Below are 25,846 nucleotides of genomic sequence, written 5' to 3'. Positions count from 1 at the left end.
CTTTGAATATTATCTACATAGCTATTCTATATTTGACACTTTTAATCTTTGAAGTCCTTGGGATGTGAGGTGGGTATCTAAATATATATTCTTCTTCCTGACCCACAATCATGGTGGCTTCCTCTTGTGATTGCTAATATCCAATTGTAAACTTGAGTTTACTTGATCTTAACGTTTGGGAATATTGAGAGCCTGAATTGGGGTATATTCCTCCACAGAGGATTTTCATCTCCTTCTGCTAGGAGTCAGAGGTTGCCATCAACCTAGGACCACTTTGATTCTCTTTAATAGCCCCAAAACTGAACATTTCAGTTAATGATTTTAATGTCTTACAGCACCAGTTTCTTAAATTCCAGTACCTCTGTCTCCACAATGGGGAAATAACTGCCTCTGGGAGTCGATAGATCCTGTTCTGGTGTCAGGGCATCTTCTCCCCTGCTATGTATTTCCATAGCTTACCAAGCTCTTTGACAAACAGATTTCCTAGATGAGAGGCAGTAAAGCAATGTAATTGTTAAGAGCTGTGGCATCTGGGCACGTTATTCAATTGCACTAAGCCTCATTTCCATAACTATTTCACAAATACTAAAAAAATAATTATAGTGCTAATTTCTTAGCGTTATTATACAGAATAAATGAAATTATGCATAAAAAGTATTTTGTATGGCACAGAGTAAATACTCATTAATTGACACAACTATCATTATTAGATTATTAGAAATATTACTATATTAAGTTGCAGTCAAGTGTTGATGGCTTGGGAGTTAAGTCTCTTTAAACTAACTTTTATGTCTGTTTGTTCCCATTGTCTTGATTTTTTAGTTTAACTCAGGCAGTTTTTTTATTCTGGATATTTGGATTTCTTATTTTTGCTTCCTAGTACCATATACCTTTTCATTTGATAAAATAAGATATGATACTTATAATATCTAAGAACGATGTTGACTCTCAACTATATGAAATCGTGGTTCTATTTTAACCATATTTAATAACCTATATTAAATGAATCTTTTTGGATAACCAAGTATATTACATCATATTAAATTTATGAAAATATATTTTATTATTTGTTTTTATTGATTATAAAGGTAACATATTTTTTTGTGGAAAAGTAAGGAAACTACAAAAAAGTATTAAGAATAAAATGAAATCTTTTTTTCATTTTTGTAATCTCCTATAATCTATTCTTAATATGGCAGCCAGAGTGATACTTCTGGTATAAATCAGAGTGTTCTATTTTCCTGCTCTCACACGCCATTGATTTCCCAGTCTTTACTGTAGCCCTGCAGGGCCTATAAGTCTGCCCCCTCTCGAGCTTCATTCCTCCCTCTGTGCCCTGGCTCTCTAGCTTCGACCACCTTGGCCTCCTTGCCATTCCTGAGACAACATCAATTACCTTCCCTCCTTAGAGCTTTTGCATGTGTCCTTCAGTCTGCCTCAACTGCTTCTTCCCTATATAACCACACACTTGCTCCCTAACTTCCTTCATATATTTTCTCAAATGTCGCCTTATCAGAGTTCCCAGACCACCTAGTCTAAAGTAGCACCTCCATCAATGCCCTCTAACCCTATTTATTTTTCTTCATAGCATTGTTTTCTGACTTTGTATTATGGGTTTATTTCTTCTCTGTTTGCTGTAGATCTCTATTACTAGAGGGCAGGGCCTTTTTTTAATTCACTGATGTATTCCCAGAACCTACAGCAGTGGCTGGCACAAAGTGGATACTTAGTAAATATTTGTAGAATGAGTGCATCCTACTGCTCAGGAATAACTACTTATGTTTCCATGTGTTTCTTGTGTTTACGCATATTTATATGTGTATATTTTTACTGTTAGTGTGTCTTTATATTTAAACCATTTGAAGTACCACTACATAATTTTATGGCGTGCTTTCATTTAACTTTATGAGAATTTTCCAATGTTCAACATTCCTTTCTCATAATGGTAATATTTTGCCACCTTTATAAATTCCATCCCACATCCTGTTATTGAACATTTTATTTTTGTTTTCAACAAGTTGGTTTTGTTTTTTGGAATAGGGAAATTTAGTTGTTTTTTTTTTTCTGGCTTTATTGAAATATAATAGACAATTAGTTGCTTGTACTTACATTGTACAGTGAGTTTTTTAAATTATAGCTGGCATACAATAATATACTAGTTTCAGTTGTACAGCATAGTGATTAGAGAGCTATATAACTCAAAGCGATCACCCCACTAAATCTAGTACCCTTTTTCCCCCTTACATGTTTTTTACAACCTAATTAACTATTTTCCTTATGCTGTGCTTTATATCTCTGTTTATTTTGTAATTATCTATTTGTACTTCTTAATCTTTTTGCCCTTCTTTGCTGCCCCCAACCCCTCTCCCATCTAGTATCCCTCTAAATAGTCTCTGTATCTATGAGTTTATTTTCCATTGTTGTTGTTATTTTGACCTTTAGATTCCACATGTACATGAAATCATGTGATATTTGTCTTTCTCTATCTGACTCACTTCATTCAGCGCAATACCCTCCAGGTCCATGAAGGCAATATCTTTTTCTGTCTCCTTCCTTTTAGTCTGTGTGTGTCTTAATCTGAAGTGAGTCTCTTGTAGGCAGCATATGAAGGGGTCTTGTTTTCTTATCCATTCAGCCACTCTATCTTTTCATTAGAGCGCTTGATTATTTTCTGTTTGAGGTACTTGTTGATAAGAATGCCGTTATTAGCATTCTTTTTTTCTGTTTTTGGTACATGTTTTTTTCTCCTTAAGTCCCTTCAACATTTCCTGTAATACTGGCTTGGCATTGATGAATTCTATTAGTTTATTTTTGTCTGGGAAGCCCTTTATCTGTCCTTTGACTCTAACTGATAGCTTTACTGGATAAAGTATTCTTGATTGTAGATCCTGAGTTTTCATCACGTTGAATATTTTGTTCCAAGCCCTTCTGTCCTGTATAGTTTCTTTTGAGAAATCAGCTGCCAGTCTTATGGGTGCTCTCTTGTAGGTAACCACTACATTTCTCTTGCTGCTTTTAAGATCCTCTCTTTGTATTTAACCATTGGCATTTTAATTATGAGGTGTCCTGCTGTGGGCCTCTTTGGGTTCATCTTTTTTGGGACACTCTGAGCTTCCTGGGGTTGTATGTCTATTTTCTTCACCAGGTGAGGGAAGTTTTCCATCATTATTCCTTCAACTAGCTCTTCAACATCTTGTTTTCCTTCAGGTACATCTATGACACAAATACTTTTACATTTAATAGTGTCCCATAGGCTCTTTAAATTATTATAGTCTTGGCTTCTTTTTTCTTACCATTCTGATTGAGTGTCCTTGGCTTCCCTATCCTCTATATCGGTGATTTGATCCTCTTCATCCACTCTGTTGACTCCCTCTAATATACTCTTCATCTCAGATAATCTATTCTTCATTTCTGACTGGTTCTCTTTTATTATTTCCATTTCCATTTTCATGTTTTTTATCTCTTTGTTAAAGTTTTCACTGAGTTCATCTATACTTCCTCTAAATTCATTGAGCATCTTTATAACCAGTGTTTTAAACTCTACATCTGTTAGATTGCTTGACTTCATTATTCCTGGGTCTCTGTTCTGTTCTCTCATATGGTTTCTGCTTCTTTGTCTTCCCATTTTGGCTGCCTTTCAGTGTCTATTTCTATGTACTAAGCAAAGCTCCTAAGTCTCCCAGTCTTATTAGTATGGCTTTGTGTAGTAGGTGTCCAGTGGCACAGTCCTGAGAGGGGTTCAGCTGCAGGCCAAATTTAGCCCCAGCCTGTACTCCTCCAGGGCTACCTGTTAAGATTCAGCAAGCAATCCCCAATGCTATGCTTATAGTTGCCTCAAAAGGCCATACCAGAAACCAAGGCCAGCTTCCACCAGTGTTGAGTCTAGATGTAGCTCATCATGGAGTACCTGACTTGTGGAGGACACACTTGGATATGGCTTGGAAGGGACCACGAGTTGGGGGAGGTGGAGTTCAGGGAATCTTCTGGGCGACGGGGACCTCTGTTATCTATTTTGATGACATACTCTCTGCTATGGTGGAGCTGCGTCTGCAAACTGGGAGTGGGGAAGGCTCCACAGAGAAATAATGGAGATACTACCAGCACTTCTGCCTGGAAGAGAGCCTCGCCTCTGACCCATACTCTGACAACTCAGTATTCCCCTGTAAGTCCCTGGTACCCCAAGAGCAGCCAGCGCTGGTACTCAGAGCAAGCGTGTCCATTGTTGCAAACGTCCCCTTGCGTACACTCCCCCTTTAAGAGGTATTTATAGCTGCCAGCTGGCGCAACCTCTGTCCCATTCACCCTCTCAGAGTGGGCAGCCTCACGTCTTCGACCCCTCCTACCTTCTACCATTGCAAGATTTTTTCTTATTTCTCTTTCTAGTTGTAGTGTTTCTGTTTATCTAGATCCCAGGAGGCTTTGCTTGCTGTTTACTCCATGTTTCTGCTATAATCTTGTTTTGGTCAGAAGAGAGATGAACAAAACCTCTATCACCTATGCCATTTTTTCCCCAGTCTTCAACATGTTGGTTTTAAATCTCTTTTCAGAAGAGCATATACCGCATCTCTAGGAGAGACAGCAGTTGCATTTGACTTTGGGCCATTGGCAGCAGTCCCGAAGAATATATTTGGACAAAAAGGCAAAGATGAAGTAGTGGCATACCCATTGTACATCTTATATGAGAATGGGGAGACTTTCCTTACATATGTTAGTCTGTTACACAGGTAAGTTGAAGAGATAACCCACCTGAAATGAAAGCCTAGCATGTATTTCAGTGTAGGTTGTCAGAGTTGCACTTGGGATCTGTGTGTTTGAATTTGTGGAAGTGTTGTAGCCTTTCAATACTTAGCTTGCATATTTTGGAAATACTTAGTACAGTACAGATCTTATGATCTTTCACTTATTCATAATATTTGCGTAAGTTGGTAGACTCTTGGATAATTACTTAAGATAAAACTGGATTTGTTTTGACAAAATGTAGTTAACCAAAAATTTTTTATGTATCTTACATGAACAGGGCATCATGGGAGTGGTTAGACATGGTAATCTGGTTATCTTATGTCCCAGTTGTGGGGAAAAGACATACATATACGTGAAAAGAGAATCACTTATACCACATTAGTGGTACACAGACAGTAAGAATGCAGAGATCATTTTGACTGAAGAAGTTAAGGAAGTTTTCATAGAGAAGCACTAATTTCATGTGGGAATTAAAGATCTAATGCAGGATTAGATGAAGCACCAGGGAAGGATAAGAACATTTTAATTACAAGGGCAGCATGAAGTTGAGTATGAAAATAAGCAAATGCAAGTGTCATTCAGGGTTCAGTGATTATTATTAACCAATGTCACCCCAATTTTAATTAAAATGTTTTTTCATAATAAAAATTTTCAGAAAAAGTGGTTCAGTGTTTAGGCATTTGGGCCAAGAGCAGAGGATACAGATAAGGGGCATTAAATGATAAAGCTGGAAATGTCTGCCTAGGAAAAATTTGGTAGAGTTAAACACCTAGTTAAGGAATGTAGGGTCTTTTCTGGAGTAGTAGGAAGCTAATGATGGTTTCTCAGCAGGAAAAGGAAAAAATAATTGGTCATAGAAGGGACGGGTGGAGAGACTTTTAAAAAAGGTGTTGTAAAATTTAGCTTAAAATCCACAGGGGTTTTGAACTAGGATGGTTATAATGCAAAGAAGTGAACATAGTAGATACTACAAAGGAAGGATCAATAAGACTTAGTTATTCTTTGGATAAGGGACTGGACCCTTAACAGAAATACTGAGGTCAGCAAGGGCTAATTTGGAGGGAGGATTTGTTACAACAAATGGTCAATTTGACACCGTATTGGACCAATATAGTGGAAATATTCCATGGACAGTTGGAAAAACAAGACTGGAAAGAAGGCAAAGGTATAAATAAAGAAGTAGGAGCCATCTGCCATGGTGAAAGTTAGAATCAGTAGAGGATAAGAATTTTGGGGAAGTTTGTAACTGCAAGGCATAAGGCCAAAGGCTGGACATTGTAGTTTATTCATTTATAAATCAATTCAACAGATATTTATTCAGGGCCTACAGTGTGGCAGAAGACAGGAATATAAGTTTGAAGGCAAGGTCCCTGTTTTGTGGCTTCTGATCTACTTGAAAGTCATACAGCAAACTAATAATTAGTACAATGTGTATGCTCAAGGCATCACAGGGCACCATGAGACTGGGACAGAGTAAACGCTTAGGCCTATCTGTCTTAGAAAACTGAGAAGATGGTCATACAGAAATTTGGTAGAAACAGGAGTAAAAGTGGTTCCAGGCAAGAGAAGAGAATATGCAAAATGATAAAAGATGAGAAAGATGGAAAAGCTTGAGAGATAGTGAGACTTCACTACTAATTGTATTCTCCTTAACAGAAGTGTTCTCTGCCTTCCATGCTTGATCTCTTTCTTGGGAGGCTTTTGTAGTAACATTATTACCTTCCTTTCCCTTCCTCTGCCACCACCACTTGGTCCTCATTTGTCCACACTGCGATCTACTTAGTTACCTTAGCTCCAAACTTGAAAGTCATCCATATCCTCCTACATCCAGTCTGGTTCCAAAATCCTATTGATTTTACCATGAAATTTTCTTGAATGTATACATCCTTCTCCCATTTCCTTTTCCTTGTTTCATACCTTCATCATTTTCTGTCTAGGTCATTCTTAAACAGTTGCCGTGAATCCCATTTTGGTCCCCTCTATGTCAGTTCTCCTTACTACTGCTCACTACCAGATTAACCTTAGTAAAGTGAAGCTCCATCACTCTTGATTTAAACCTCTGATGGCACACTCACCCAACAGATAGACTCTGAGCACTTAAACATGGCAATCATTGTTAACCAGTGGCATGCAAGACCATCTGCTTCATAAGCAAGTCCTGAACATTTGCCTCACTACTGCTCTGTTGCCTTAGACTTCATACTTAGTCTCCCATCATGCTAAACTAAATTTCCTTCCTGTTAATTTCTTGTCTTCCATGCCTCCATCCCTTCCCAGAATGTACTTTTTCCCCATTGATCTTACTTGTTTTTGATACCTTTTTACACACCTCACTTTCTTTGTACCTTTCTATATTCCTTTGTACCCCGTAAATCCTTGCATTGTTACACTTATCACATGGTGTAGTAATTCTAGTTAAATATCTGCTTCCCCAGCTAAACTGTCAATTCCTCGAGGGTGTCATCTAGCACTCAGTAAATGTATGCCTAATCCAATTAAATATGTGGGTCTAAAGCCTTGAATATAAGCTACATTTCAGAAGAAAAAATGGGGAGCAATCAGAATATAGGTAGTAGTTAAAACCAGGCAGAGTTTAATATACTGTCACGTAAATTTGTATTTTGAAAAGAGAAGAGGGCTCACAGCACCAATATTTTGTGTTTGTGTGGCGGGAGTCTTCCAGTGAAAACCAGAAGACCTGCTAGACAAATTCAAAAAGAGCTATAAGGACTAACAATGCTTAAGAGACAGAAATTAGAAAAGGACATTAGAAAGATATGTTCAGAGGTAGGAAAAGAAAACTCAGAGAAAGAATTGCTACAAATGATAAGGGTTTTAAGACGCAATCATTGTTAACCAGTGTAAATGCAGTACAAGGTCAAGTTAAGTGCCTCTTGGATTTAGCAACTAGAATCCCATTGACCTTTGCCAGAGAGTAGCTTCAGTGGCAGAGGCATAAACCACAGTAAATTTGGGGCAGAGTTTTTCATCCTCTGTGTATTGAAGTTTTGAGCTGAATAATTCTTTGTTGTAAGGGGTTGTACTGTGGGGGAATATTTAGCAGCATTTCTAGACTCTAGACATCTTTAATCCAACTCCTATATCCTTCTGTCCTCCAATTGTGACAACCAAAAATGTCTTCAGACATTGCCAGCATCCCAGGGACAAATTAGCTTTAGTTGAGAAGCACCAGGATGGTGAAAATGAAGTGGAAAAGCAAAAAAGTGGAGACATTGGAAATATACTGTTTTTAGTCAGGGTATGATAGCTGGAGAAAGACAAAGCCAAAAAAGTGTTTTAAGTGATGGACATGGTTGTCTTTGTCAGCATTGTTTCACCCAAATATGTTTGACTCTTCCTTTAGCCCTGGGAATATCGGAAAGCTCTTAGGTCCATTGCCCATGCATCCTGCAGCTGAAGATAACTATGGTTATGATGCTTGTGCTATACTCTGCTTACCCTGTGTCCCCAACATCTTAGTGATTGCTACTGAATCAGGAATGCTGTATCACTGTGTTGTGCTGGAAGGGGAAGAAGAAGATGACCAAACAGTAAGTCAGACTAGTGTGGGTATATTTGTATTTCTAAAACCCTGTATACTTCCTGGACCAGTACAAATGCTTAATATATGAGAAATTTTAGTTTATATCTGATACTTCTTTACAATTTGGAAATTAAACAATTGAAGCATACTTAAAATTTTAAATGGGAAGAAGTTAGAAGGTGCCCAACATAATTGTTCCAACAACCTACATATTTCTTTTTGAACTCTTAAATTTCAGTCTTCAGTGACAGATACAAAGAACCTTTGAATCCCTGAATTGGCTCTTGTCTAAACTTGTTTATTTACATCTTTCTAAAAGAAGAGAGACTGTTTTTTTGTTCTCTTTTAAGAATAACAAGGCCCTGTCAGAATAGGGAGTAGGTTTAAGAATTTGACAGCACTATTTGATGCAGCTTTTTACTTCAGTTTTTAATTGTGTACATTTTCAAATGAATATTAAAAACTAAAATTACAATGCTTTTTTTTTTTCCATAGTCAGAAAAGTCCTGGGATTGCAGGGCCGACCTTATTCCTTCTCTCTATGTGTTTGAGTGTGTTGAGTTGGAGCTTGCCCTGAAACTGGCATCTGGAGAGGATGATCCTTTTGATTCTGACTTTTCTTGTCCAATCAAACTTCACAGAGGTAAAGCATTCACTAAATTTAGTTCTTTTATCCCATTATATTTATACTAAGACTGTTACAGACTGTTCTCATGTAATTTGTTTTTGTTCTGTGGTTCCAGCTTTTAAAAATTTGACTAGGGTTTTTTGGCCTTTTAGTCGCTACATTACACTTTAGCTTTAGGAAAGACTGAGCAAATTTCCCAAGTTTTAAGATAGTGGTCATCAGTCTGGATCCACCCAGATTCATAATAGTTAATTTCTTCTGGTTCAATCAAAAGTAGATTTCATGATTCAAAAACTTAAATATATGCAAACTTGAATAAACTTTTACAAAGTATACTAATATTAAGATCTCTTTAAAATATCTTCATTTTTTTAGAACACATTCTACCTAGATCCAGTTTGAATGTTGTTCTTTTAATCTTTTTTCTTTTGTTTTAACTTACCTGGCTTGGTTCCACTGGCATCTTATTTATATTCATCTAGGAAGCTCTTGGATAAACAGCTGAGACAGTCAAAGAATATGCTATTCAGACACAGAATGGTTGAATGGAAGGAGTGTGTGACTAGGAATCTGGAGTGTCCTAGGTTTTAATTACAGCTCTAACATTAATATGCTCTATAGTACTGAGCACTTACTCAGTTTCTCTGGTCTTCAGTTTGTCTTGTCTGAAAACAATAGAGATAACCTAAGATGATCTTTAAGGTCTCTTTTAACAAAATTCTTGTAATCTTATTTGCCCCTCCACCCTTTTTCAGAGTCTCTAGGATCTTGTCTCCTTTATAAAGAATGAGGAACAAAAGCTTACGCAGTCTGGAATAATTGGGTGTACCTTTCATAGTTTTCTTCTGTCCATTACAGAGAGAGGGAGTTCAATTTTGTAGCAACCTGACCGAATCTGCTTAAAGTCTTGTTAGCTAGTTTGTATAGGTTTGGTAATAATGGCTTCAACTATGTAGTAAAGTATAGCCAAAACATTTAAGGGGCTAGTAGTCCTTGTATAATAAACCAATAAAGAGAACTCTGGGCATGTCTAATTCAGCAGTGTTTGGAGACATATAGTCCAAGTCTCAGAACCTTGCTTTGTAGATAAGGAACTTGAGACCTACTGAGTTAAAGTCATGTAAACTGATAGGTTTCCTTATAGAGATACATATATCTTTGGGAAATCTTAAATGTAGGCATTTTTATCTTGGTTTTTCTAATAAGAGTTAATATTTTCATATGTGAAATGATAAATTTTTGATTTGTTAGTATTTGTACTGAAGACATTACAATCACTGAAATCCAGATTTTTAATAAGTGAAATAAATAACATATAATGTGAGGGTTGTATAACAAATTTCCTACTTCAGTTACTAATATTTTTCATAACAGATTTCTGTTACATCCCAATATTAAGATTTTTCTGTTGATTCTAGCACCACAGACACATTTTGAAGTGCTATTTTAAACAGTGGTAAACCTGATGAGATAATTTGAGCCTTAAATGAAAAGAAGCTTTTCACTATTATATTGTTTAGAGAGATGATTGCCATAGACAAGTTTTTAAACTTCTTATAGTATAATACTTTTTTAGAAGTGTTACGTAGAACCTCAACATATAAAACAAAAATAATGTAACATCCACTTTACAACATTTACTTACTATGAAGTCAACAGTAAGAAAGTGAAGCTGTTAGATAAAAGAAAATTTTAATTTACGGGCTTATGGATGACTGTTTCCATCTAAAATCAGCTTCAGTATATACATTATTACTCTGTCTAGTTTTAGTTGTCTAATAAGTATTCAAGAGTTCATCTTTTAGTCTTATTGATACTAGGGCTCAAAAGAATTATAAGAAAATTTCATTAAAATTATGTAACAACTGCTTATATTTCTTAATATAAATATAAATGATTGCTAAACAAAAATTATATCCAAAACTTAAAAACTATCTGTACATAAACATTATCAAGAGAAGTAAAATTTCACATTTCACACCTGACTTACTATATACTATGACAGAACTGTTCACTAACCAGTTGCACTGAAGTTTTTTTAATATGTGTGTTGTAGGAGTGCACTTGCTTCAACAATCTTACGTAAGTAAAATGTGTGCAAGTATAAGTTTTCCACAGAGCTCTAATCTTTATTAATCACCATTTTATTTTGAAGAACTACAAATACACAGAGATAGAAAGGTATAAACTTGACAGCAAGTGCTTATGTTTTGGTGAACTCTGTTGTTTTACTACTTAGAAAATAACGTTTGGATTGTGTTTATTATACTTTTAAAAATACTTAAAACATATTCGAAAATCGAATTCAAATTAAAAAAATTTTAAACCCTGGACATAGTGCCACAATATGAAGCTCCTTTAGATTTTCCATGACTTCTACCAACAAATGTGTTTTTGGGCTGCTGGGATGAAATCTTTCCATTTTCTATTGGCTACCTTTGTATCATTAATGATTCCATTTGCAGATCCCAAGTGTCCCTCAAGGTATCACTGTACTCATGAAGCTGGAGTACATAGTGTTGGGCTAACTTGGATTCATAAACTTCATAAATTTCTTGGATCAGGTGAGTATTCTGTGCTTTTCAGACTCTCTCAAAAAATAGTTTGGAACAGAAAAATAATTGTGAAAATAAATGAAACCAGAAGTTGTTTCTTTGATAAAATCACCAAAATTGACAAGCCTTTAGCTAGACTGACCAAGAAATAAGAGAGAAGATTCAAATGACTAAAACGAGAAATGAAAGGGGATATTACTACTGACCTTACAAAAACATAAAAGATAATAAAGGAATAATATGAACAATTATGGCAGTTAGATAACCTAGAACCTATATTTCTAGAAAGACACAGATTATGAAAACTGACTCAAGAATAAGTAAAAAATTTGAATAGACCTATAATAAGAAATTGAATTAGTAATCAAAAAACTACCCCAAAAGTAAAGCTCAGGACAAGGTAGCTTCACATTTAAAGAATTACTATCAATTCTTCACAAGCTTTTCCAGAAAATACAAGAAGAGGAAACACTTCACAACTCACTCTATGAAGTTAGTATTACCCTGTTAACCAAAACCAGACAAAGATATTCAAAAAAGGAAAACTACAAACATCTCTTACAAATATTGATGCAAAAAATCCTTAAAAAAATACTAGCAAACCAAATCTAATAACATATAAAAGTGATTATACACCATGACTGAGTGAGATTTATCCCAGGGATGCAAGGTTAGTTTAACATCCAGAAATCAATTAATGTATTACACCATATCAGTGGAATAAAGGACCAAAACTATATAATCATCTTAATAGAGAAAAAGCATTTAGGAAAATGTAATAGCCTTTCATGTTAAAAACACTCAAAAATCAGTAATAGAAAGGAAATTCCTCACAATGATAAAAGGTATGAATGAAAAACCCACAGCTAACACCATACTTAATGGTGAAAAACCAAGTGCTTTCTGTACTTAGCTTTTTGTTGCTGCTATAATAAATCACCACAAACTTAGTGGTTTAAAAACAACACAAATTTATTAGAGTTCTGTAGGTTAGATGTCCTAGAATGATCTCACTAGGCAGAGCAGCGTTCCTTTCTGGAGGCTCTAGGGAAGAATTCATTTCCTAGTCTTTTCTAGCTTCTGCTTTATTTTGTTTTAGTTTCATTTCTCTATCTTCAAAGCCAGCAATGGTGGGGCAAGTTTGAGTCCTTCTCACTTTGTGTCACTCTGTTCTTTTCCGCTTGCCTCTTTCACTTTTAAGGAAATTTGTGATAACTTTGGGCCCACCCAGATAATCCAGGATAATCTTTATCTCATAGACTTTTGATGTGCAATTTTAATTTCATCCTCAACCTTTATTCCCCTTTGCTATGTAACCTAACATATTCACAGGTACCGTGTATGGATTAGAACACAGACATTTTGGAGTAGTCCATGTTTCTGCCAACTACATTTCACCCCAGTGACCTCAAAGATTGACATTAGACCCATGTGCAAAATACATTGACCCTAACATCATGATAACAACACAAAGTTCAGAATCTTATCTAAATCTCGTGAGCTCAAAAGTTACCATTCTCATCATCTAAATAATCTAAATTAAATATGGATAAGGTTCTGAGTATAACCCACCTTGGGGCAAAATTCCTGTCTACCTATAGACCTATGAAACTAAAAATACATTATCTGTTTCCAGAACACAATAATGGGACAAGCATAGGTTACAGACATTCCAGTTCAAAAGGAAAGAAAAAAGGAACCACCAATTCTAGGCAATTTCAAAATCCAAATTCCATTAGGTTTTAAGGCCTGGGGATAATCCTCTCAGCTTATTGCTCTGCCCTCTTAATTTTTCAGGAAAGGGAGCATTTGTTTTTAGTTGAATAGTTTTATTAGCCCATTTCCTGCCTGTAGACTTTTGAAAATAGAACAGTCTTTTCTCATCCCTCTCTGATCCTCTCAGTCCAAGCCAGCAGTGTTTCTACAGATATTAAAATCTCAAGAACTTTTTGGGTCTCATGCACATATCAAGAAGAGTCATTATAGTAGACAAGCGATTCATCCACAAATCTTTACTAGATAATTTCATCTTAATTTTTGGCTGCTGATGAAGGATCTAATCACAGTCTCTTCAAGGAACCTTTTGTGTGACAACATTCTGACCTTTTGATCTTTCTGAGGTGTTAGCAAAAGATTGAGCAGCCACACCAGTGGCTTTTTCTCTAAAACATGCTTTCCTAACAGTGACTGTTCCTTAATTTTAGCATCTTTTGCCATCCAGATAGGCTGAGAATTGCCCAAATCATCAAGTCCTTGTTCTTTTTTTTTTTTTAACACCACTTCTTTCAGTTACCTTTCCCCTCACATTTTACTGTAATCAGCAAGAAGAAATGACGCCACATCTTCAACACTTATATTCAACATTAAAATGGAGGTTCTAAGACAGGGAAATTAGCCAAGAAAAGGAAATTAAAGGCATCCATATTAGAAAGGAAAAAGTAAAAGTGTTTATTGACGATCCGATCTTTTATATGGTAAATCATAGGGGACCTACTAAAAAACTCTTTAATAAACAAGTCCAGAGACATTACAGGATATAAGATCAACTGACAAATATAAGTTCTCTTTCTATGCAGTACCAATGAACAATCCAAAAGGAAATTAAGAAAGCAATTCCATTTATAATAGCATCGAAATGAATAAAATACTTAATGAATTTAACAAAAGAAGTTCGAAACATATTCTTAAAACAAAACATTGAAAGAAATGAAAGATGACTAACTAGATGAAAAAATATCCATGTACATGGATCAGAAAACTTAATATTGTTAAATGGTCTTACTCCCCAAATTGATACAGAGATCTAATGCAATCTTTATCAAAATTCCACCTGGCTTCTTTGCAGAAATTGATGAGCTAGTCCTAAAATTCGTGGATTTGCAAGAGACCTAGAGTAGCCAAAATAATCTTGAAAAACAAAATTGGAGGACCCCCTCTTCCCAATTTCCAAACTTCTTACAAAAGTATGGTAAGACAATGTGATATTGGCATACAGATATAGGTCAATGGCATAAAATTGAGTCCAGAAATATACCTTTCTTTACTTTTAGTCAAATGATTTCAACACAGGTATCAAAACAACTCAGTGGAGGAAAGAATAGTCCCTTCAACAAATGGTGCTGGGACAAGTGTACATCCACATGCAAAATAATGAAATCGGACCCTTACCTCACACCATACACAAAATGAACTCAAAATAGATCAAAGACCTGAATATAAGAACAAAAACTGTAGAACTCTTAGAAGAAAACACCATCACAAAAGTGAAAAGACAGCCTACAGAATGGGAGTAAATATTTGCAAGTCATATATTTGATACTGAACTCGTATCTAGAATATATGAAGAACTCTTAAAACTCAATAGTAAAAGGATTAATAGCCCAATTTAAAAAATAGACAAAGGCTTTGAATAGACATTTTATTGATGATAAACAAATAACCAATAAGCACATGAAAATGTTTAATATCATCAGCATGTTAATGACATCACAAAATCACAGGATAGCACTTCACACCTGCTAAAATGGCTAAAATCAAAAGAGGACAGATAGTAACAAGTATTGACAAGGACATAGAGAAATAGGGACTCATATACTGCTTATGGAAATGTAAGCATACAGTCACTTTGGGAAAACAGTCTGGCAGTTCCTCAAATTATTAAACACTTACCTTATGACCCAGCAGTTCCATCTCTGAGTATATACTAAAAAAAAATGAAAACATTTGTCCACATAAAAATGTGTAAATGAATGTCCATATCAGCACCGTTCATAATAGCTTAATAGCCCAGTGTCCATCAACTGATGATTAAATAAATGAAATATGGTTATCTATACAATGGGATATTCAACAGTAGAGAGGAATGAAGTACTGGCACATGCTGCACATGGGTGAACCTTTAAAACATGCTAAGTGGACGAAGCCAGTCACAGACAACTGCATTTTGTATGATGCCATTTATATAGAATGTCTAGAATAGGCAAGCCCACAGAGACAGAAAAAAAGATTAATGATTGTTGCCTAGGTCTGGAAGGATTGGCAGAAACTAGGGTGCAATTGTTCATGGGTATGGGGGTTTATTATTGGTTGTACATTTCTTTTAGTATACTAAAAACCCATTGAATTATATACTTTTAAGTGGGTGAGTTATGGAAATTACATTTGAAAAAGCTGTTATAAAAATAAAATTGGGTTGGGTGAGGAAGAGACTGTGGAAAAGGAATGATTTCTGGGGTTGTTCTCAGTGAAACATTTCTGAAACTTGACCAAGGAAAACTCACTTCCCTTCTTGGGGCAGAAATCTAGACTCCTTTGCAAAGGAGATTTCTGTAAGAAAGGCATAGTCCTTAAGCAATGGTCTGACATGGATACTTAATTGCATTTAATTAGTATTGTCAGCATTTTAATTTGAAAGCTTTTGTGTTAACTTATACAATGTGGTATTTATTCCTTTCAGATGAAGAAGATAAGGATAGTTTACAGGAACTTGCTACCGAACAGAAATGCTTTGTAGAGCACATCTTATGTACTAAGCCATTGCCATGCAGGTAAGAACCTTCACTTCTTATATACACAGATAACAGTTGTTTGTTTCACTAGTTCAGATAATGTGCATGCATTACACTCACATACAGACTTACCTCTAAGAGTATCAGTTTATCAAATGTTCATCCAAAGCTCTCCCTGCTTCAGGACCATTCCATACATTGTGTTCTCTGTCTGGAAGGTATTTCCCCAGTTGCAGCCTTAGTTTGCTGTTTTCACTTAGCTAAATCTTAATTCTTCAGAAAGGGTTCCTTGATTCCCTAGTCCAACTTAGGGTTCTGTTATTCTCCCTTTTTCTTTGTAGCACATTAAAATTGATGTTTGTGTTTGTTTAATGTCTCTCACCACTACTAGAATATATGTTTCTTGAGAACAGAGACCATGTCTATTTCATACTATTTACTGTCCTCTCATGCCTCTATACTCATTGTCTGACAGAGTGCCTAGTAGATACTCAGTAAATATTTGATGAACAGAATAAAGGGAGATATCTAGAATGACTCCCAGGTTTCTGTCTGGGATAAGTGGGTAGATATGGCACCCTTCAGAAAAGCGGGACATAGGAGAAAGTGTATTTGGGAAGAGAGAAGTGTTAACGGGAGCACTTGGAGTTTTCTTTTCCCGTATGACATCCAAGTGGCAGAGGCATGTGCTCTGGAGCTTGAAGTGATCTGGGCTAGCACAGTATGGATGTGGGAATTGTCAGCATTAGAATGATGACTCTGGTGAAGGTGACACAAAAAAGGGCCTAGAATGAGTAGAGGAGACCTAAGAAGGGAGTCTTGAGCAACACTTTCTTACAATCAGTGAGTGGCATTAGAGGAGCCCAGGCCAGGAAGGAGACTCTTGCCAAGGGCTGCCAGAAAGACTAAAGGAGGATATGTCAGGGATGTCGAGGAGGAGGACATCTCAGTGAGGAGGCAGTGGGCAACAGTGTGACGTAAGCACAGCAAAGCAGCAATACAGGGGGTTCATGGAGAACCCTGGGGAAAATACTTTTGGGGGTTGAGGAGGATAGCACCGGGTTGACAAGTGAATAGGGAAAATAGATAATAAAATTCCACTTATGTACATTTCAAAAAAAACAGGTAAAATTAAATAATATTGCTTAGGAATGAATACATAGGTAAGAAAACTATAATGCTAGAACATGAATATCGTAAAAGTCAGAATAATGATTACTTCTCTGAGGAGTGGAAGGTTGTGATCAGGGACGGTAGATTGGGAGATCTTATAGAACTGCAGTGTTCTAATTGTTGACCCGGATAACGGTTAGGAGTGTATATGTGTACTCTTTTGATATGCAGATATCACACCAAAAATATGAAATATTTTTAACTTCCCAGACTCCTCCTTACTACCACCCCTGCCCCCCAAATAAAAGGTGAATTGAGAGATATAGAAGGATAAATAGTATTATTTAAAGACTGATGATTATAAAGGAAGGGGAGAAAGAACAGGTTTGGGGAAGCTTAAATTAGTGGAAAGTGTTTTGAATTGAAAGGATGAGCATGTTTATCAGCTGAGGGTAAATAGGGAGATTTTAAAACTACAGCATTGATGGAGCAATCCTCAGAAGAGGCGAGAGGAGGTGGCATCATCAGTCCAGGGGCAGAAATGTACTGTGGGCGTGGGATGAGCTTGAGGCAGGTCAAGTTTATTGGTAGGAAAGACATTTCCTATTGTAGGTTCTGTCAGTGAAGTGAGAGCCAAGATTGAGAGGGAGATGCAGGCTGTGCACAGTAAATTAAGTCCTGTGATAGGTTTTGGGCTGCATTAGGTTTTTAACGTGAGATAGACTAAAGTTATTCAGTCAAGAATTTCTGAGTGTTTAATCTAGGTTGGGCACTGGGGGCTAAGTGTACAAAGATAGCTGGGGCTTATAAGCAAGCTGGGGAGAAAGGCACATAATTAACTTCATCATATCATGGTAACTGCTAAGATTACAGTGAGTATCATGAGGCTGTTGGTTCCTGAATGATTTATAAGTCAGAGGCCTCTTATCAGAGACTGGTAAGTGACAGCTTGTTTCAAAGCAATCAGAACTGCAAGAATTACAGGCTTCCAAGTCACTGTCTTTGAGGTTACTGCACTGACAGTATGTCCCAGGCACCTCTTAGCCCGGGCCTGAGAAGCTGACTGACCTCAGCCACGTCATTGCTTTTGGCTACATTGTACTTGCTGTTTTATAACCTAACTGTGCCTGTGTGTTTTCCCAGGCAGCCAGCTCCAATTCAAGGATTCTGGATTGTTCCTGACATTCTGGGGCCCACAATGATCTGTATCACCAGTACCTACGAATGTCTCATAAGGCCTTTATTGTATGTACCATTTTGTATTCCCCGCACAACTAATTAAGTCTGCAAAATCTATGCTGAGAAAATGCTCTTAGTAACTTGCTTAAAGATAGTTGCTTCATGCTTTGGCTTCTGACTTGAGGGTTGGAAGGGTAGATAGTTCTCTTGCTTCTGACATGTCTGGAAGGATTTATTTTAGGCGTGTGATCTCTATATTCTTCAGCTAATTGAGAGTCAAAAGCTTTACTTCATTCAAAATATGGGGAAAAATACTAAATGTAAATACTGAATTCCACTAAGATGAATTAGATTTAGTGCTTATCAGGCTCTGTGTGCCAGACTTAGAAGTCAGGGCATTTACCTGTACTGTCTCCTATAATCAGAGCAACCCTGCAAGGACAGCAGGTCAGTCATCCCCATCTTGTAGAATAGGAAACAGGGCTCAAGAGATTAAATGCTGAAGTAACACATTGACCTAGGTTGCAAATACAGAACTTTCTGACTCCAGAGTCCATTATCACACTTTCATTTCTTTATCTCTGCTCGCCTCAGGGACATCACAAAATATGTAAACTCTGGAAGACAGGTGATAAATAGCTGAACTCAATCCTCCTCCCTCTTAAGGAACTCATTAAGCTATAAGCACCATTTTTCTTTTTCAGCAGCCCTGGAATATCATTCTTGAATTCTATAAATGTAGGAATAGGGGTCCCTAACAAGCTATCAGCATTGAACCCTAGACTGCCCACCCCCCAGTCTCTTGATGTCAGTTCAAAGCATGTGTTTCTAGACACTGACGTAGTTCAGGAGACTGCCATCAATTTACTATCCAAAGAATTCCTATGCTTTTTGCAGACTGACAAGGTATATACTATTTGGAAAGGAAAATAACTATCAATTTTGACTTACACTAAAAGTGACTAAATAAAAGTAATGAGATCAATGAGAATAAAAATTCCTTTTTGCCTCAAATATATTTTTAAAACCCCATCCTACCTTTTGTGAAATAAGACCTACTCACACTTGGTTTCTTCAGAATAAAAACATGAATCCCAAAGGAAAACACAAATATTAGTTATCTAGATATGTTCAAATCATGGTTTTTGCTAACTCCCTGAAGTACAAGTTTTTTTTTAAATGATGTTATTGTTTAACAGATTCCCAGATTTATTATAATTGCAGGCAAAGTAAATCACTTACTATGCTCTTAACATTTAGTCTTTCAAGCTTTCTGAAATTGCCATTGTTAATATTTATACTGTTTGAGTGAATATAATTTTTAGAAATCAAGTTATATAGAGTAAATGTCATATAGTGGTTACCTAGCTGAATATTAATTTTGACTAAATCTAAATTATACCTAGGAAATGAGTGATTCATTTATGTGTGTGACTGACTGGCTTATAACTGACTCTCAAATCCTTACAATAAGAGTCCATGATAAATTTATACTTTTGTGCTGTCTAGATCTTTACAAAAAGAAATTGAAGTGACAGAGTTTAAAATACTTTGACGAATGGTAGCACTGGTAGAACAAGGGGGTATATTCCCTAGGTGACCTATTCAAGGTAGAAAGCATGCATTCTAGTACTCTTACACAGTAACACTGTGTTTCTTAGATTCTCAAGGTTTTGGATAAATGTGGCTTATGCTTTTTTATACTACTTACAGTAAATAACTCCATGGTAGATTTATTTATTTTACAGAAGCACGGTCCATCCAGTATCTCCTCCCCTGCTTTGTACCCAAGAAGATGTTGAAGTGGCAGAGTCTCCCCTTCGAATTCTGGCTGAAACCCCAGATTCCTTTGAAAAGCATATTAGAAGCATTTTGCAACGTAGTGTTGCAAATCCAGCATTTTTGAAGTATGGGCTTTGGGTGTTTAAGAACTGGCTCCCTTCTGTTTTCATATTTACTGTTTATCCTTTCTGTTCTCAGCTATTTACTTCATTTTATGTACTTTTTGCCATAACGGAGTTAGAAAAGACATAGGGTATATTTAATGAGCTGCTGAATAGAGGGAGAGCAGATAGATATCGATAGAGGCATGAGAATGATAAAACAGGAAGTATAAAAAGAAGTGAAAAAAAAAGCAGTTGTGACTTGAGTCCATTTTTAGTTATTTTATTCAGCTAAGGAAAGTAATGGTAGAAATTTTTTTTTAAAGGTCATCTGAAAAAGATACAGCCCCTCCGCCAGAAGAATGTCTTCAGCTTATCAGCAGAGCCACCCAGGTGTTCAGGGAACAGTATATTCTTAAACAGGACCTGGCAAAGGAGGAGATACAGAGGAGGTAGGATGGCCTTTGCTTACGTATCATCATCTCCTAGACAGTAGCTGACCCTATAGAATGGCCTGGACCTGGCTTCTGATTATATTTCTTTTTTTGCTCTTGAAGGGTCAAATTACTATGTGACCAAAAAAAGAAACAATTAGAGGACCTCAATTGTTGTCGAGAGGAAAGGTAAGTGCCAAAACTAGGGAAGACAAAAACAGTAGTTCAGTAAGACTGGAATTGTATTTCACCTGGAAATGGTGGGCCACATTAACCATCAGGGTAGACCCCAAGAGTCTTGTTTTTTATGCCACTAGGAAAAGTCTACGGGAAATGGCTGAGCGCTTAGCTGACAAGTATGAGGAAGCCAAGGAAAAACAAGAAGATATCATGAACAGGTCAGTGTATTGTATAACATTCAGTTCCCTACTCAAGTATTCCTACTGCTGTTAAGTACTCAGGTATTAACAGTGTTAAGGAAAATTGGCCTAGAGCGCATACTGTGAGGCCTACAGAATTGAATTGATTCCTCTCTCTCCTCTGAGGTATATGTTAGGGAAGACAGTGCAGTGATGCTTTCCCCTAAACTATCCTGTGGGAGTCCCCTTCACAGACACCAGATTCATGAGTTAGACCTTTAGTTATAATTGTGTTTCTCCTGAGTAGCAGAGATCCTGAGATGTTTTCTTACCTTTTCTAAAGGATGAAAAAAGTACTTCACAGTTTTCATTCTCAGCTCCCAGTTCTCTCTGATAGTGAGAGAGACATGAAGAAAGAATTACAGCTGATACCTGATCAACTTCGACATTTGGGCAATGCCATCAAACAGGTAGGAATTGATGCAGGGTCACTAAATTTTATATTTTTTTAAGTGTTTGTTCTGCAGAAAATAATTTTATAAAACAAACTAAAATACATATTATGAAAACATGTATCAAACCATAGCCAAAAAACCTGTTCCATTTGATACTTCAGGTCACTATGAAAAAAGACTATCAGCAGCGAAAGATGGAAAAGGTACTGAGTCCTCAAAAACCCACCATTACTCTCAGCGCCTACCAGCGAAAGTGCATTCAGTCCATCCTGAAGGAGGAGTAAGTAATACTACAAATTTATTATTGCAAGGTAGCTTTTCTTTTGCAATAAATATGCCAAAACCAACCTTTCTCTATTCAAATAAGATTACTTGGCACTGCATTTCTAGTAATTACTGAAATAGGAGCCATGTCATAGATAAGGACTTAAGAGATGAGTATGGTGGATCAAAAATGATGAGTTTCTTGCTACTGTGATTTTGTTGTATATGTTCAGTGAGTATATTCAAAAATATTTCCAGCAGGTGTAGTCCTTTTTGCCGCTGTTAGCGTTAAATGTATAGCAAACATTGTTACTGTCCATCTGAAACCTTACGTTACTAATTTTAGCATAGGACTTCTAAAATATTTCAGCATTACTAAATTCTTAAGAATCCATATTAATGGCTTATTAATTCATTGTCTTCCTTGAAAGTAAGTGGCTTTATGATTTTACAGGGGTGAACACATAAGAGAAATGGTGAAGCAAATTAATGATATCCGAAATCATGTAAACTTCTGACACCACCAGGAACAGATGTGCACCTGAAGTTAACACAAGTGAAGGCCTAAACTCATATTGTAAAACATTATCTAATTTATAAAGAAGCATTTTGGGTGAGCTTTGGTGTGGTTCATCATTTTTTATACTTTTCTTGTTTCATAATTATTGAATAAATGCTTTTACTTAAAAATTGGAATGTGCTTTATATATAAGCTGAAGTTTATTGTATTCAGCAAAGGCCTAGAATTTTAAAAAAGCCTTAGACTTTCAGCTGCACACTGCCAGATCCCCATGAACCCTAATGAATTTTCTCCGTAGTTAAAAGAAATGAGCTGCATTTTAAAGTAGCTGCACAGAAATCTGACTCTGAAGAGGGACAGGACATTAGAATTCAAAGGAAAAGGCCACACAGTATTCTAGGCAGCAGCTTTTTTAATTTGAACACTTTCTTCTTAAGGACATGCCTTCAGTACAGTTAAGAAATGATTACATCTGAAACCTGCTTAGAGCTCAGCTGAGGCTCCACAACTGCAAGGCCACTGCTGGCTCACTTCTCTGACAGGCAGTATTACATTTCAGAGCCAAGTCTGGCTGTGCACCATTTCTCAATGTGTTACTGAGTGAATGAGGTACAAGTGTAGGACCTCAGAGGGAAAAAAGAGACAAATAAGTGGGTATGCAGTATATGGTTTTGTCCTCCATTTTCTTTAGGTAATCTTTTTATACCTGCCCATCTGAGTTCTGAAAAGTAATACTTAACTGTACCTGCCTAGAAATGGGTGAGTGACTGCCAATTAAAAGCCACATGGTAAGGTAGGTTACAGGTAGGAGGTAAATCAGGTTAGACATGCATGACAGCACGTGTGTACATACTGAATACAAGCACAGGAACACTTGTGAAACCCAATTGATCTTTTCTGTCTAAATGGGCTAAGTCCCACCTTCTAAATCAGTTTCCTATTTAAATAGAAAACCCAGTTTAAAGTGTTTCCTGCCAGGATAGTATCACAATAGTTTATTTCATACTAGAAGTAGATTAACAAAACCTACAGTCTCAGTTCAGGTTTTTCTAGGCTATTTTCTCAACAAAGTGGGTTCCAACAGTTTGCATCTGCCACAGTAGAGACCGCGGTTCTTGAATCATGATTTTACTGGCTCAGTACCATCTCATGGAGAAAAACATCTGCTAGGTGTCTCAGCAGAGCAGTTCCTTGGGAGCTGTAGTTCAGTTCAGGAAGACTATGAGTTACCCATCCTGATTTACAGTGCCAATTTTAATAATCTGAAACAAATTAGCTCAGGGATTACCCAAGGGACCAGTTCTATATAATTTAAACAGATTGCATTTTGGAATAAAATTCCTTGTAACTCAATGAGGATACATGTTTTCTTTATCTAAACCAAGTAGTACTTTATACAAAGGGACTTTAAACCAATTAAAATGTTTCATGCATGGCAAGCCTATAGCACTATTTCCATAATTAGTATGTACTTTTAAATTCATAATCATGAATGCAAGACTACCACAATAACCCAAGGAATGAGGTATGTAGTCCTTATCTTGTCCCATGGAAGACAGAAGTAAAGATCTTTAGGACTACTCCATAATGACTTCATTTATAACAAAAGACAATTTACTTTAAACCATAAGGTTGATAGTGGCTTTAAGTGAGCCAAACAATCTACTTAATCCACTTAATTCCCATAAAGTTTCTTCAAGTACCCTGCTGTTAAATAACACCAATCACAAAAATTATTTGAAAACAATTTCACTTTTGAACCATCTGTGTGATGAATTAAACAGTATAGCCTTCCACTGGCTAATACGACTGCAGCAGGTAAATAGCAAACATGAATCCATTCTTTGTGCTTTCCTCAACACTTCATAAGGCTAAGGCAAAGGCAGCCTGTTCACTGAGGCTTTCTCCTACATAGGAAAAGAATCTAACCTCATAGAAATGACAAAGCAGATTTCCAACCTGACGAACATTCTAACTGGGTTTTCTCCAACTTCATAAGCATTATCACACTCCAGGTCTAAATTAGAAGAGAGAAATACAAAATAGGTGTCTGTCAAACCTAGTTATCACCATTTTTGTATTTGATACTTTTAAAACAAACAGTACTCAGGCCCACTGATTTGAGTTGAAAATAAGCAGCAGATTTATAAATTTATAAATACTAGATGTTGCCAGACATTGCTTGCTTTATTAATATTTTTTTCCACTGATCCAATAACTAAACTAAAACAGTTTTCAAAAGAGTAGGTGGTACCAGTTCAGCTTGACCTTGGTACCTGTGGGCCCACAGAATTCATCCAGGCAGCAAAAAAGTGCTTCCAAACAGTTTCTTGTGCTTTTCCTTTAACCTCAACTTCCAATACATACAGCCCCAGCCAAGTTTTCAAATTCTCATAATTCAGTTCTTGAATTTGGTTTTGTTTGCCACATTCTTATGGTTCTCAGGCAAGTTTCAGTAGCATTTAAGTTCCTCCAATAGAAGATAAAACGGTTAAAAGAACTGAGCTAGGAAATACAGTCTCTAGCCAATGGCCTGCTCTCAAACTTCGTATTTTAATATAAAATATTCATACAGCATCTATACCTGTCTGCTAACTGAATACTATTACTGATGAACTCTAGACAACAGGAAAAAATTCTCTCTTCCAATATCTATGAACAGACAATGTAATTCCAAACACTATTGGGATGGTGCTTTAGGGTAGGGAAATGTTGGATTATGCAGGCAAGGAAACAGCACTTTCTCCATCACCAACTCTGATCACACAACCACTGAAATCAAGTCCGGAGTCCCCTTTGTGCTCCCATGTGAAAGGTCTTTTTGTTGTAAATTACCCTGGCTGTTTGCTGTTCCTGTGTTGCAGTCTTCTCCCACTAGAAATAAGCATTTCTCCATTCTTCCTTTTTTTGTGACTTCTTCAGTTAAGAGTTAAATAATAATTAATGTTGCTCTAAAGATGAGTTAAAAACCCAAAGTGCAGGCTAGAGTCCTGCTATGAGGGTGTCATGTCTCAGGCAGCTGGTTAATGTCTGTCAGTTTGGTATCATTCAGAATCGCCCGGACTCTCTCCAAGGAGTCTGCTTGCCGGATCCGCTCTAACTGCACCTGGAGGAACAATACAGTGAGATAAGTGCCGATGGCTCCTGTCTAGATTTTCTGAAGTTTACTTTGATTGCTTTAGCTGAGATGGAGCAAATCCCAAAAGCAGCTGGGTAACAGACCCAGTGTAAGATGCTTGGACTACGGAGGTGAATGAGACCCCTGGAGAACCCACAGTTCAATTGGGGGCGGGGAGGAGAGGCTTATGGAGAATTTCAGCACAATATTCTAAATGTCAGTGTAGACACAGCATTCATCAAGTGCCAAGGCAGCATGGGGTGGGTGGTAGACTGCTGTAGCCCAACCTGAGGGCCTACAGAGGGTCCTGTGGGCCTTGAAAGGAGTAAAGAGGTGGGTGATGAGACAATGATGCCTACCAAAGGAACTACTGTGCTGTGGGCAAGGAATCGCAAGTAGTTAAAATATATTAGAACACAAAATGTGCAATGTAAGGCAGAGAGATGAAAAGAATGTTGAGATAGACCTGGTTAGGAAGGGTTACATGGTATGCTGAGGACTTTATACTTTACTCTTAAGGACCAGCAAGGTATAGAGGGAAAGGGG

The 25,846-nt window shown here is 36.8% G+C and overlaps 2 protein-coding genes and 1 non-coding gene across 9 annotated transcripts in view; 1 reads left to right on the top strand and 2 right to left on the bottom strand.

Moving 5' to 3' along the window:
- NUP88 (nucleoporin 88) overlaps window positions 1–22,352 on the top strand; it is a 30,705-nt gene extending 8,353 nt beyond the window's left edge. For all 3 annotated transcript variants that reach the window (XM_036223043.1, XM_036223044.1, XM_036223045.1), the window contains exons 6-18: window positions 4,548–4,724; window positions 8,105–8,291; window positions 8,780–8,927; window positions 11,378–11,476; window positions 15,924–16,014; window positions 18,232–18,333; window positions 20,016–20,174; window positions 20,477–20,602; window positions 20,708–20,773; window positions 20,902–20,982; window positions 21,287–21,413; window positions 21,560–21,678; window positions 22,117–22,352. In XM_036223043.1, the coding sequence (XP_036078936.1) occupies window positions 4,548–4,724; window positions 8,105–8,291; window positions 8,780–8,927; window positions 11,378–11,476; window positions 15,924–16,014; window positions 18,232–18,333; window positions 20,016–20,174; window positions 20,477–20,602; window positions 20,708–20,773; window positions 20,902–20,982; window positions 21,287–21,413; window positions 21,560–21,678; window positions 22,117–22,180 (1,546 nt within the window). In that variant the 3' untranslated portion in view covers window positions 22,181–22,352. The remainder of the gene's footprint in view (window positions 1–4,547; window positions 4,725–8,104; window positions 8,292–8,779; window positions 8,928–11,377; window positions 11,477–15,923; window positions 16,015–18,231; window positions 18,334–20,015; window positions 20,175–20,476; window positions 20,603–20,707; window positions 20,774–20,901; window positions 20,983–21,286; window positions 21,414–21,559; window positions 21,679–22,116) is intronic.
- On the bottom strand, window positions 7,411–7,473 carry LOC118604422. The gene has a single exon (XR_004951730.1). It is a non-coding gene; the product is annotated as a U7 small nuclear RNA (small nuclear RNA).
- Window positions 22,353–22,576: 224 nt separating the features above from the next.
- The window catches only part of RABEP1 (rabaptin, RAB GTPase binding effector protein 1), a 94,991-nt gene continuing 91,721 nt past the window's right edge, over window positions 22,577–25,846 (bottom strand). For all 5 annotated transcript variants that reach the window (XM_016141965.2, XM_016141967.2, XM_036223040.1 and 2 more), the window contains one exon: window positions 22,577–25,288. In XM_016141965.2, coding sequence (XP_015997451.1) covers window positions 25,187–25,288 — 102 coding nt within the window. In that variant the 3' untranslated portion in view covers window positions 22,577–25,186. The remainder of the gene's footprint in view (window positions 25,289–25,846) is intronic.

Source organism: Rousettus aegyptiacus, unplaced genomic scaffold (assembly GCF_014176215.1).
Source record: "Rousettus aegyptiacus isolate mRouAeg1 unplaced genomic scaffold, mRouAeg1.p scaffold_m13_p_6, whole genome shotgun sequence".
NCBI classification, from domain to species: domain Eukaryota; kingdom Metazoa; phylum Chordata; class Mammalia; order Chiroptera; family Pteropodidae; genus Rousettus; species Rousettus aegyptiacus.
This window is presented reverse-complemented; position numbering and strand designations above follow the sequence as displayed.